Below are 14,108 nucleotides of genomic sequence, written 5' to 3' on the forward strand. Positions count from 1 at the left end.
ATGATTGAGTTCAAGGTTTTTTCAGATTCACTTCCTAGTCTCTAGAAAAATAGAGAGTTCTTTGGTCTGAAAGTGATCAAACCAGAGCACAACTAATGACTTTCCTCTCCATGGTCCAAATTCAGTAAATTATTGCTGAAGCAAATTAAAGCAGAACAGAGGAGAAACCAACCAACCAAATGACTTTTTAGAATGATCCCAGGATTTGGTAGAAATGATGTAGAATAGAATTCAGTAAGATTTTTTAAAAATTGTGAGCCTTCTATTTATTTTTGGTTATTTATTTTATCACTTTCCTTTTGGAATAAATAATTTTACATAATCTAAAAATTAAAAATACCAAAATAAAAAAAATTAAAAGACAATGAAAATTATACTACCTATCTCCGTCCTCCAGAGTTCCAATTTACCTTGCTGGAGGTGATTACTATTACCACTTTACATGCCCTTACAGTTATTTTAAGAATATAATAATAAATATATTTCTTCTTTTTTTCACCCCTTGGTACACAAAGGATAGGATAGTATATGGCCTGCTTTCTCCAATTTATAATATACCTTTCATTAATCATTCATCCTTATTAACACATAAAGAGCTTCCCTATTCTGTCTTGGTGCCACATTGTATGGGTGTAACATAATTTATTTAAGCAATTCCAAATAAAAACTTTTTTTCCAAACTTTAGATAGTATAAAAATGGTGTAATGAATAAGTTTACAAAAAAGTTATTTCACCCAGGTACAAATATATCTGTGAGAAACATCCCAAGAAGAGAAATCTCTAAGTCAAAGGGAACGTGCATTTGTAATTTTGATATGTATTGCTAAATTGGAGGTTATTATTTTACTCTCCTAAACTGTGGATTTTTTTTTTTTAATTTAATTCCCCTCCCCTCCCCCGCTTGTCTGTTTTCTGTGTCTTTTTGCTGCGTCTTGTTTCTTTGTCCGCTTCTGTTGTCCTCAGCGGCACGGGAAGTGTGGGCGGCGCCATTCCTGGGCAGGCTGCACTTTCTTTCGCGCTGGGTGGCTCTCCTTATGGGGCACACTCCTTGCGCGTGGGGCTCCCCTATGCGGGGGAGCACCCCTGCATGGCACAGCACTCCTTGCGCACATCAACACTGTGCGTGGGCCAGCTGCACACGGGTCAAGGAGGCCCGGGGTTTGAACCGCGGACCTCCCATGTGGTAGACGGACGCCCTAGCCACTGGGCCAAGTCCGTTTCCCTAAACTGTGGATTTTAAAAAAGAGTTAGCCCTGCATTTGCCACTGCCAGAGGTAAGGATGCTTGAACATTGCAGTTTGTGTGAACTGGCTAGACAGAGGAAAAGGAAGCAATAGCCTCATTGAAAAAAATGCAGTTTCAGGATAGACTCCAATAAATGCAAGCATTCCCATCTCTCTGCTTCAGAAAGTATGAATTTAATTCAGATAAGATTCCTCACAGCTTTTATGTGTATAATAACTCAACTGTTTGAAGCACTTTTAACGTCTCTTATTACATACAATCTTCACAGCAAACTATAAAGGAGATGAACAGGGTTTGAGTTTTCATCCTTCCCTCATCCCATTACCAATTTAGTAGAAGTTTAGAAACAGAAGTATCAAGTGACTTTCCAGAGGTACTTAGAAATAAGAAATATTGAAAATAAGCTACAGAAACCAGGATTCCTGACTCCAGTCCAGCCCTGGCTTTTTTGGGTACAGTCTTAGGCATTGCTACCTCTCCCTAAATCCTTGGAATACTGGTGCCAATAACCTGAGGATCTGAACACAAAAGGGCCTCTCCTGGACTCTAGGACAGAACATAAAATCAGGAAATAAGAGTAAGCTTTACTATTCATACTGCACAGATATATATACAAGAGCAAATTAGAGGGTCTGAAAGAACAGATGAGGGAGGGACTAGATGGCACACCCTTGCTGTGTGTGAGCATGTGATTTAGCAAAAGGCCCAGGGAGAGTAACTAGCAAAAATGTTAAATATATTTCATTTCCAGTTACAGCTCACTCATAATAATTTTTTTTTCCAGAAAGGATGACAAAATTTCTGATGATGTGGGTTACTCTTCCCAGAATGGAAGAGGATTTAATCAAGTTACAGAAGTTCTCTTCTATGCCTATGTTACTGAAAGTGTTTATCAAGATGTATGTTGGATACTGTCAAATGCAATTTTGCTATCTACTAGAATGAATGTATGATTTTTAATTTTTATTCTGTTAATGGGAATTACATCTCTCTTTTTTTTTTTTAGTGTTAAACCAACCTTTCATTCCTGGGCTAAAACCCAACTGGTCATAATATATTTTGATAAAATATTCATTAAAAAAATAAGTAGAATTATTTGTAAATCAAATTGCCATTTCACCTAGCCCTTGTTAGTGCAGTTTTAGGAAGAAAGCACTAGGTCTTTCCGAACTTCAAAGTTCTGACACAGTTATCTCAGAGTCACCGGCTGTGTGAGCTTGAGTCTCTGCCTGCACCCTCTTTGCTCTGTTGGTAGCCCAGAGCTTGTTCATCCAGCTCTACTGAAGGAACCAGGCTGGAGCAGGTATTTCCCACCTCCAGCAACAGGAAATACCAAAGGACAAAAGAATGAACCAAGCCAGGGCCCAAATGTTTGAGGGCTGTGGGAACGGGAGAGTGGGGGAGGGCCAAGGAGTTGCCTCAGACCCTGAGTAGCTTCTCACCAGGAAATGCCTGGAAGTTTGGGCTGAAACAAAAGACCCAGGGACTGGACGAACCTCTTGGACAGTCAGCTCACCATTATGCCCTTGCCCTCTTTGTAAAATAAGTAAATGGGGCTAGAAAGAGAGTGACTTATGACTTGTCCAAATTGGGCCATGATTTGGCCAAGTGCTTAAATGGGAACTTTTACTCCATCTATCAAATAATTATCAAGGATTTTGAATCTGTTAGAAGAAACAATATGAATTCATCTAAAGCAGCTGAGATCTCCATGCCCCTTTAAAACTCAGAATGTGTAGGTGAGAATATTAAAGCACAAAAGGATCTTAGACACCGCCTGTTCTATTCTGTCCCACCCATTTTACGGACTGGAGGCCCAAAGAGATGATGTGATTTGAAGATGTGGGCTCTGGAAACAGACTGATCGAAGTGTGAAGCCCTATTCTGCCACATCACTCACTGACCACGTACCCTTGGGCAAATGTATCTACTAACAATTTACTGGCATGATAGGGTACAGAACCTTCCTCCCTGGCTCTGAGTCAAAGAAGGACATTTCTAGAGCATCGCATCTGCTCTCCTGCATACTCAAGACTTCCTTAGCTATCAGGGGCTCTCACTCCTACGTTGTGAATGTAGAAACTTGAGCATGTGAGAAATAGCAGTACAGTCAAAATCCAGTTTCAAAGATCTGACAAAAATGGTGTCATGGAGAAGGGATGCCCCTTTGGGCATATCCCTTTGGGATAGGCTACTATGCTCACAGTATGCAATGGGGAATAAGACTTACTGTGGAGTAGGAGGCAAGGAGAATTCTCCATTCAGGAAGTATATTCAGCACTAGCTGGGAGCCAGGCACTGATAGATACTGGTCATCTAAAAGAGAATAAGGCATTCTGTTTATTCACTCAATAGCATATTAATTACCTACTATGTGCCAGGAACTTTTTTCAGGGCTTGATATACATCAATGAACAAAACAGATAAAAACTACTATCTTGTGGGTCTTACATTTTAGCAGAGCAGACAACAATAAACAGCAAACATAGTAAATTGGAAAATTATATTGTATTTTAGAAGGTGGTAACTCTTGAAACAGGTAGGATGGAAGAGGGTTCAGGGTAGGCCTCGCTGAGAAGGTGACATTTAATTAAGTTTTGAAGGATATGAACCTAGTGACAATCTAGGAAGAGCATTCTAGGTAGAGCATTACAAAGTAGGAATTACATCTAAGGTGATGGAGACATAATAAGGAGGCAAATGTTGAAACTGAGTGAGCAAGGGGGAGCTGTGGCAGAGGTAGGGGAGCAGGCCAAAAAGAGCCCATCACACAGCCTTGGCTTTTACTCTGCATGAGAAAGGGAGCCAGTGGAGGAAGGAGCAGAGGGAGAAGTAACATTCTGGGTTGAGTTTTAAAAGAGTCCCTCTGGGTATTATATTGAGGATAGACTGTCCAGGAGTGAGGTTAGAAGCAGGGAACCTATTAGAAGACTATTCCACGAGTCCACGTGAAGAGAGCACCATTTAAATCTTGGAATTATATATAATTAGTTTTTTTAATTGAAGCATATAAAGAGATATAGGACTTAATACAGAGTCATATGGAGAACCGACTGCTGACAGGACTAGGACTAGAACCCGACATCATTCATTCACCAAGCATCTGTTGGGCATTTTCTCTGTAAGTGTGTCTGTGCCACACTTGAAGCCACTTGGCAAGGAGACCCAGGGACTTTTGCATGTTGGATAAACCCCTTATCATGATATGATGCTCATTTGTTGAGTGTGGGCGGACCATGACTTGCTTCTAGCCAGTAACACATGGCAAAGGCTATGGTGTCATTCCCATGCGATTACCTAACAATAACGCCAGATTGTTGGAAACTTAAGACAAAGTAGTGCTAATTTTTCACTACATAAATGAAAAGATCCTAACTGGGAAGTAGACATTGTGTCACATAGCACAGCATGTGCTATCAAAAAAAATATTTGATACTTTAATTTTCCTCAAGCCATTTTGCATCCCTGAAGTGGACAACATAATCCCTTTTCTGGCTAAAAAATCTGCAGTTCTAGCTTTTCCTGAATAGGAGCTTGATTGTTCTCTGGTTGATTTGCAATGTAAATGCTAGAAGAGGTGACTAGCTCCTCCTGGGTGAGCTGAACTTTTGGTAGCTTTCTTAGAATCAACCTCAGAATGTGAGGTCTTTCTTTCCAGATTGATGCTACTCCTACTTGTGAATTTTTTTTTGTCATCTGGGCTTCTTTTGGGCACCACTTCTTTTTCTGAAGAACTCTGCATTGTGAGTAATAATGCTAGAAGGCTTGGTCTGTTCATCACAGAGATTACGGATAAGGTAGAGACTTGAGTAAAATTTCTCTATTTCAAATTCCATCATTTACCCAAAGTGAAAATGGGTCATTTGGTCCAAATTTTCTTCAAATTGTGACTCATTCTTTTATTTTTAAGTACCTTCTGGCTTCTTTATATTTCTAATAATTTAATCAGATTCACGGGGCATTGGCTAGTTTGCATATGGACCAAATTCTTGGACTAGGTCTTTAGCTTTTACCTTGTTGTACATGTTTGCCCTTCAAAAGCAAGACTTCAGTGTATTCTTTCTGAGGATCGTGTGTGCACATTGTGTCTTAGTTTAGAAAGTGAGATGACATTTAATCTTCCAAAGAAGTCTCTGTTGTGTAGATTCCCCAAGGGGAACTGAACCCCTCAAGGACTCCCTTCTTGAGTTTTCTGCAACAGGAAAGAGAAACCGTTTAAACAAAAATGCATATTTGATCAAAGCATTCACCCAGCATGATTAATTTTGATCATCCTATATATTCTAGTAAGACATTCCAGAATAGCATACTTTGTTTCAGCTCTGCTGAAATCAGAGGTGTTCCTGCTCTTCATTTTTATTCCTGCAGAGTAATCAATAATAAAGATCTCTTCCCTTGTGTTAAGAGGCTGCAATCATTAAGCCTTTTATGAGCCCTGGGACCGCCAGCAACGTGCTTCAAATGGGTGCCCACTAACCGCTCAGCTCTGCAGAGGCTGCGGGCTGCTCTACCAGGCTCCTGAGACCGGGTCCTACTACCTCTAATTGGGCTGCTCTACCAGGCTCCTGAGACCGGGTCCTACTACCTCTAATTGGTCGGAAGGGCTGGATGAAGGGGACTCTGAAAAGGCTGTGGGAACACGTTTCAGGGAAGGCTTCGTTGCTGGGCTAGAATGTAATCAGAAACCTGAACTGCTTACCAAAAAAGCAGTCTTCGCATTCAGAGCATTTCCTCTTGATTGGCTGCTGGTAACTGGCTGACCTTATCACTGGCTTTACCTCCTGCGCTGCCTGTTGGAGCAGAAAGCTGGATTTGAAGAAAAATGTCTTGCTTATTCATTCAGCGAATGAGTTGGGGGGGAAACCGTAGATGTTGACTTCACAAAAAAATTAACAACATCTTTCCCTAACTTAAGCTCTGGATTTTGTTAGCCTAACTCGAAATGGAGCAAAAGAGTAAGCAAAATAGTTCCTAGTAACTTAAGTTCTTAGCAAGGGGACTATTGAGAGAGGCGGTGAGTGCAACATAAGTTTGGAGAGTGTGGGCTCTAGAGCTGGACAGCCTGGGTGTGAGGTCCAAAGTAACCTGACCCGTCTCGCTGCCTACTAGTTTTGGCAATTTGCCTACCCTCTCAATGACTCGGTTCTTCATCTGTAAAACGCAGATGCAGATAATAGTCCTGGCGTCACTGGTATTTGTGGGCAGTGAGCTCGTGAGCTTTTGGCACATTCTGAGCAGTCAATGACTGTTAGCTGCTGTTATTAAGGATGGGAAACTGGAAGCAAAGCCCTTCCCACCTTTGTTACTAATGGTTTCCAAGGATTAAAATGTGCACAGTAGAGGGAAAATGGGCAGGTCATTAATAGGCTTCATGTAAGTTAAATCATTTCATAAAGAGAGATTTGGTATAACCATTTGAAACAATGATCTGGGAGTAATAACCATTCTTTGAGGTCCTCGAAAAGTAAGAGAACCTGTGAAGGGTTCGAAGATGTGCCCAGACAGCTCTAACAGCTCAAAATTATTATCAAGGGCATCCACAATTTAGGAAGTCCCAGGGGCCAGTCTCACTTGAGAGCTATTCTCAGGCACAGGCTACAGAGATGTCTCGCGTTTAGGAGGCAGAAAAGTATAGCAGAAAGAGCAACTAGGCTTTATTTGGCATCCCCCAGGTCAGCCACTTACTAGTTTTGTACCCTTAAGCAAGTAAACTAACTTCTGAGCCTCAGTTTATTCGCCTTTAAAATAGACATAATGATATCTACCTCAGAATGTTGTGAGAATTAAATACCATCATTAATGCATAATAGTAAGGGCTCAGTAAATATTTTCTGTCCTCAGTATCATCTCATTTTCCCAAGCGTGGAAATGACTTATTTGTTAAACCCAGAGGTAACAAACTGACCAAACCAGGGACACACCTGATGCAAAATGTATCTGCTGTCACCTAAACTCCTCTCTTCAAAACATTTGACTTAAAGCTTTCCCTTATAAATAAATGATGTCTCTTCTACACCATGTCTATAGTAAAAAAGATCTTTTAGAAAATGTGGGGTCTGTACTGGAGAATGTAAAGAAAATGTTAAACAGACACATCCTAAAGTAGATGATGCCAGACTAAACTTCCAAGCAGTACTGGATTGGCGACTAGAAGGAAATAAGAGAAAAATACCACTTTGTCTTTTTTTTTTTATTTCTCTCCCCTTCCCCCCACCTCTGTTGTCTGCTGTCTGTGACCATTCACTGTGTATTCTTCTGTGTCCTCTTACATTATTGTCAGCAGTACTGGGAAACTGCATCTCTTTTTGTTGTGTCATCTTGCTGCATCAGCTCTCTGTGTGAGCAGCACCATTCTTAGGCAGGTTGCACTTTTTTCTCACTGGGTGACTCTCCTTATGGGGCACACTCCTTGCCTGTGGGGCTCCCCTACGCGTGGGACACCCCTGCGTGGTAAGGCACTCCTTGTGCGTAACAGCACTGTGCACGGGCCGGCTCAGGAGGCCCTGGGTTTGAACCTTGGACCTCCCATGTGGTAGGCGAACGCTCTATCAGTTGAGCCAAATCCGCTCCCTATATCGCCTTGTCTTGAGACTTTTCCTATGTGATGGTCTTGCTGTTGCTCTGTTACCTATCTATTTGACAGGTTAGACAGTTAAAGGTGAGCCAACTTATTTTTCCTCATAACACCTAGATGAGAATTGATTGAACTGAGAAAATGTGGGCTTTGATAGAGGAAGAGGAGACAAGGTACATGGAGCACCTAGGGAGAGAAAGAGGGTGCATATGGCTGTTGTGATTATAAGGAGGACGAGTGTTAGTATTGGACACGTTAGGCTTTGGGAGATGGGACCAATGCATCTAGTATTTGAAAGACTAGTCCTCTTTCTTCATCTATGCTGGTTAGTCACTTGTTCCTCAGTTATTAATAGACCAGCTGTTCTATTAATTGCTTATAATTTGTGAATTAAATAGATTTTCTGGAACTAGCCAGGATCCTAATAATCACTCTTGGAAATATTGTTGTTTATGAGTAAATGCTTTTCCAACAGCAAGCAGCCAACTTAAAAATGAGCTCGTAAAGCCAAGCCTGGTCTTAAATTGTTATTTGGGATCCCTAAGTTTCCTAAGAACTTAACATGTTCAAATTCCAGATTCCCAAAGTGAGTGTGTTTTACATACACATTTTTTTATCTAATTCAGTAACAAGTGTTTAAACATATTTAAATAAATGTTCATAAAGCAATCAGTTCTGGTAAAGTCAGAGTTACATTTGATTGGAAATAAAGCAAACTTTATAAATATTTACATATTATCTCATTGTGACACCTTTATATGAGCAAGCAGGATTCCTATCTACTATCTATACTGCTGTATTGAATAGCACACATTGAAAATTGGAATAGATGGCTGACCCCAAACAAAGATCCAGGAAGATGATAGGTTAAATATTTTAAAAAGTGAACAAAGAAACAAGCAAAGTCATGGTGAATTGAGGAAAAATGATGAAAGATTTATCAAACTTGGAATGGGGGTAGAAATTAAGGTTGATAGCTTTTGAAGAAATCACCTAATTAAAAAGGTGTACAGACATTTATTTATCTTACAAAAGTGCAAAACATTTGTATATTTTTGAAGAGCTGTATACCCTGCACATGATTCCATACCACGCCCCCTCCTCCCCCCACACACACACACACTTGGTTCATTTGTATGAACCAAACCCATATACACATATTTAAGATACTATTAGGACCTAGTAGACATTTAGGGAAAATATGATTAGTTTTTGTTTGTTTTTTTAAAAAAGGAGAAATGATCAAATATCACTAGATATCAATTAAATACAAAAGAAAATGAAAAAATATATACTACTTATTCATCAAATTAGCAAATTTTGTTTGTTTTTACAATATTTTAATATACTCTGCTCCTGGGGGTAGATGATATAAGGTCTTCTCAGCCTTTAGTGAAGCATAACCTGCTGGGCCCAAAGTCTTTGAGAAAAAATTTGGTAACAGGGATTGAGGTATTCATGTCCTTTGACCCATGGGTTCCTTTTCTCTCAAACGTCACTAAAAAAAATATATTCATAGACACAAAATAGCCTTCCTATGTTCGTCATGGTATTCTCCATTATAGTAAAAGATGCAAACCATTGAAACAAACCATTCAACAAAGGAAAAATTAAATAAATCTTGGTATCATTTATGAGGTTAGAAACTGATGTTCATGATGACTGTGGAAAAGTTATATTCTGCATGAGTTAATAAATTTAACTGTGTGGAAACACTCTGAAGAAAAAGGCACTGAAGCACTAGCTGTGGTGGTCTTTGCCCTGCAGAAGTGGCCAGGAGTATGTGAGGTGGTTAAGAGCATGGGATCAGGGACTAAACTGCCTGGGTTTAAATCCCAGCTCTGCAACTAGAGTAGCTATTTGGCTTGGGGCAAATTTTAAACTCATTGTGGATTAGTAAATTGGTGGTGAGATAGTACCCATAGCCTGGGTTTTTTGTAAGGATTAACTTTGTTAGTACATGTCAAGCACTGATGACTATTCCTGTGGCATACTAAGAGTTTTTTTGCCACCTGCTTTTGTGCATTTTCCAAATCAATCTTTCTTTCTTGAACATATTTCTGTTACATATGCTTTTTCCTAAAGGCCATGAGAACAGGTCAAATGGATTTTCTCATCACATAGATTCTGACACTTACTGGAATATTATGGTATGTGATCAAAGAATGGATACTTCATTGTTGTTGAGACCCCAGAATTGAAATTGGAGTTGCAGTGATAATTGAAATGAACTTTGGTGTCCCCAAAGCCTGTTCATAAGAAGTTAGGATAGCTCCATTTCCCTAAAGTGCTTCTTGACTCCTACGAAAAAATTTATGTCTATCCAATATTTATTCCCCCCGTCTCCATCCTTCACTTCTATACCAGGCACTTGTCTTTTCCCTATAACTTAGATTTATTTATTTTTTCATCAAATCACATGTTTTAATAGTAGCAGGAGAAAATATTCACAATATTGGAATAAGTATATTATCTTGGGTGAAGATAGTAAATTAGGGAAATGGGAGAGGGAGTAAATTTATTCAATATATCTGTTAATTTCTCAGCATTCCAAAAGGTGTCATACTTTATAATTTGACTTATATAAAAATAATCATTTAAAAAATATATTTTAAAGTTCCAGGAGCAGAAAGAAAATTAAGGAGGAAATTGCTTTTTAAAGGGAAAAAATCTTGGGGGAAAAAGCTTTATTTATTTTGAAGTCATCTCTTGCCAGCAAGTAACAAGTCTGCACAGTACAGTTGCCAAGGCAATGTCAAGACCATGAAGACAGAGAAAAAGTATGGTGTGCAGACAGGGAGGTGATTAAAATGGATTAACAATGTGAACGAAAGATTTGGTTCTGTTTTTTTATTGGAAAAAATAATAAAATTGCACTATCCCTTACAAAAATATAGTTATGTTAGCAATTATAACATCTGTAATTATGAGAAAACTTCATTATAATAGGGCCTTTTCTCCATATCACCTTGTTAATGGACATGTAATTTGTCTCCTCCTTATGTCCCAGTCTCTTTAACACTGTACTGATCCATGTCAAAATAATTTCACTGCATTGAAGGTAGACAAAGAAAGTTTTCATCTGCTAAAACCATTTATTTTTTAAATAAAATTTTAAAAATAAAACCATTTATTTTTTAAAAAAAATATTTTTTTCTATAAGTTCTGCTTGAAGCCCTGGGTTCAGCCAGACCCTTCCAGGTGATGATTCCAAAGAAAGAAAGACACAGTCCTTGTTCCCAAAGCAGCACAAACATTTGTTGCTTTGTTGGACACAGGGTAACCACCAGCCAGATATTTGCCCATTTTTCTTAGACTGTTGCTTCAGTTTCAGAAAAGACTCAATTTTTCTTTTCTTCTTCTCCTTCTTTTTATCTTCAGGTACAATCCTCGGATTTACCCTCCGGCCATACAAAATGAGCTACCGGGAAGTGAAATACTTCTCCTTTCCTGGGGAACTGCTGATGAGGATGTTACAGATGTTGGTGTTACCACTTATCGTCTCCAGTCTTGTCACAGGTACCGTAGGCAGTTTGTGTTTAAGTGCGCTTACTGCAAAAGATTGCTTAAAAAAGCAAACGCTTTAGGTTTCTGCTGGATGCATGCTCTGTTCTAAAAAAAAAAACAAAACAGTCCCTTCAAAATGATGGAAAGGAGGCTTTAATAATGCATGAATGATTATAACTCTCGTATTTTACCAATCACAAGAGGAAACGGATTTAAACAGCTACGTAATCTGGTCTAACTCACTATGAAAGAGGTGCCCTGCTAAACACTACACAACCAGCCTTCTCTGACCACAGTGATGTAGTTGACAACAGCGTACAACAGGTCTGTTTTCTCACCCTCTTATCCCACCCAGATAACATCTGGTTGGACAGCCTATTAGCTATTGATGCAAGAATGCTTGTTCTCAGAGCCACCAGGACTTGAGCGGGAGCCTTCTTGGAAGCCTCATCAAGAGGTAATGCCCACCACACACTCACCCAACTCTGCTGCCACCAACACTGTATCTTTTTCTGGTGTACCCGCATGATTTCATTTTCTTCTTCGGTTGTCTCCTCCCACCCCCATTACCTTTTACGTTGGTGGGAGAATGGGGAGGGGGCGGGAGATTTTCTACCTGGAGATTTCATCAAGTTGACGCTTAGATTTTCAGCAAGTGGAAACGTGCTGGATAGGATTCTATTTTCTGTGACAAGGAGATAACCATCTACTCCTGCACTGGAAAAGGTTAAAGCCATTTTCATATCTGATTGGTGAATAGAAAGGGAGCCAGAGAGTTGCAGGGGGAAAAAATGTTGCTGTGCATTCCTTCCTGCCCACTCTTCTCTTTCCCCATGGCACATCTCTGACCTGGAGAAGGCATTTCTGTAGACACTGTCCTGGCAGAAATGTTTCTGGGCTCATAGCTAAAGCCCAGACCTCAGGTATTATTGACCATTTTCTCTTTCTACCCTGTTTTACCATTCCCCACCTTAGGCAGACCACTACGCTTCTATGTGGGCTGGCTTTTGACCATCTCTGACCCTAGGGAGTTCTAATCTTTTAAGCTGTCTGTGTAGTAAGAACCTTGGAATACAACTCAAAAATCATGGACAAGGTTTTGATTATCATGTGCTTTCTAGGCCATGCCATTACTTGGACAGAGCTATGTTGGATTTTCCCTTCACTGCTTTGCAGATCTCTACTGGCTTGCACATGTCCGGGGCCTTAAACAAGTTATTGCATGTACATGAGCTCCTGCTGGAGGATAAATTGCCCATAAAACCACTATATAGGCAGCGTAATTTAGGATACTTGTTTGCAAAACTGGCCTGGTCTACTGCTGTCCAAGGATAATCACAGCAATGACAGTTATTACCACAGAAACTGTATGAAATGCTGTTACATAAGGGCACATCCTCTTTTTTATTATCCATGTGCTGCCATTGGGGGGGCGAGGAGAACAAGTTTTTTGCAGAAAGCACTTCTAGGACAGAATTCACATTCACCATTTTATTTAGGGGGCAGCAAGTCCCTCTTTGCCATTCTTACTGGCATGGCGTCTGGATTGATTACCTGCAGTTTTCTGGGTCGAGGACACAAACTGAGGGGTCCTGGATTCCTTTACACTATCTCTTCAAGGATGGGACTGGTATTTAGAGCTTTCTACGGCATTCTGGCAACTGTGCTGAAAAACTACCGTGTTACCCTTTAGAAGGTCAGGCAAAGCCCTCATTCAGGACGGTTAGTGAATGTGTCACTCCACCTCAGGAGCAGTACTAGATGACAGATACCTTGAAGTAGAACTTTGTGGTATTTTCTGATACTTACTACACCACCTATATTGAAGGAATTAGAGCTTTGGTTAAGAAAGAATAATGTTGCAGAAAAGAATACTTATGATATAATCCCTTTGCATCATTTAAGAGAAATCTGTGGTCAAACCTGGGAGAAATTATCAACATTTCTAATGTGATTAAAGAAAAAGGAATTATAAGTTTCAAACTTCCAACCTAAAATGATCTTTCAAAATGCAACCTCACTGCAAGTTAGGAGTGCCTCCACCTGGGGACTGTTAAAAGTTTCTCTGTTCTCATCCAGGACTGTGTTAAGAGAAGGAGCGCGAGGGGCTAATTTAGTTCACCAAGATCATTTTAAGGTGTTATTCTCAAAGGAGTAATTTCCAAGTTCCGCAGTAATTTGGATACTTCTGATCGATTGCAATGGAGGACTGAATGTGAACTTCCTTCCGGATTTTGAGAAGAGTGGTCTAAACCAATGAGGGTATGACCCAGGGGGGTTGCAGAAGGGAGCATGTGCACATGGCCCGCACCCCTGAAGAATCCCCGTGAGTGGTGGGAGATGTTCCTGGGGGCTGTGCTGCTGGGCGAGGGAGCCAAGTCAGGCCCCATCATTTGAGAATGCAAAAGTGAATGGAACGGCCTCCGGTGGCCAAGCAGGAGATGTATCCATAGGAAGCTGCCCACTCAGGCGACTTCTTGCTTTCCTTCTTTGATAAGGGTCATGGATACAGAGAAATATTTCTCTTACAGAAGTGACAGAGACAAATGTGATGATAAGTGGCAACTGACCCAGCTGCACAATAGTGTGGACAAAAGGGAGGCAAAGAGATGATTATGACCAGTAAAGTGTAAGACAATCAGTTCCAGCCAGCTGTTGTCATGTGAGAACAAGAGCCAGACTTTCCCATTTTTCAAGAGAATCCAGAATACCAAATTTTTTGAAGACCCTTCAGGCTTTGAAGTGTTGATAACAATTGAAAACAAAACTCCTGCAAACCAA

At 40.1% G+C, this 14,108-nt stretch overlaps 1 protein-coding gene across 2 annotated transcripts in view; it reads left to right on the forward strand.

Annotated features, from left to right (window-relative positions):
- The window catches only part of SLC1A3 (solute carrier family 1 member 3), a 78,849-nt gene that overhangs the window by 12,614 nt on the left and 52,127 nt on the right, over window positions 1-14,108 (forward strand). The window contains exon 3 of one of the 2 annotated variants that reach the window (XM_004447208.4): window positions 11,202-11,339. In XM_004447208.4, coding sequence (XP_004447265.1) covers window positions 11,202-11,339 — 138 coding nt within the window. Of the gene's footprint in view, window positions 1-11,201; window positions 11,785-14,108 lie in introns of both variants that reach the window. The other variant, XM_023587746.3, reaches the window with a different exon arrangement.

The sequence above is a fragment of the Dasypus novemcinctus genome, chromosome 2 (assembly GCF_030445035.2).
Source record: "Dasypus novemcinctus isolate mDasNov1 chromosome 2, mDasNov1.1.hap2, whole genome shotgun sequence".
Lineage (NCBI taxonomy): Eukaryota > Metazoa > Chordata > Mammalia > Cingulata > Dasypodidae > Dasypus > Dasypus novemcinctus.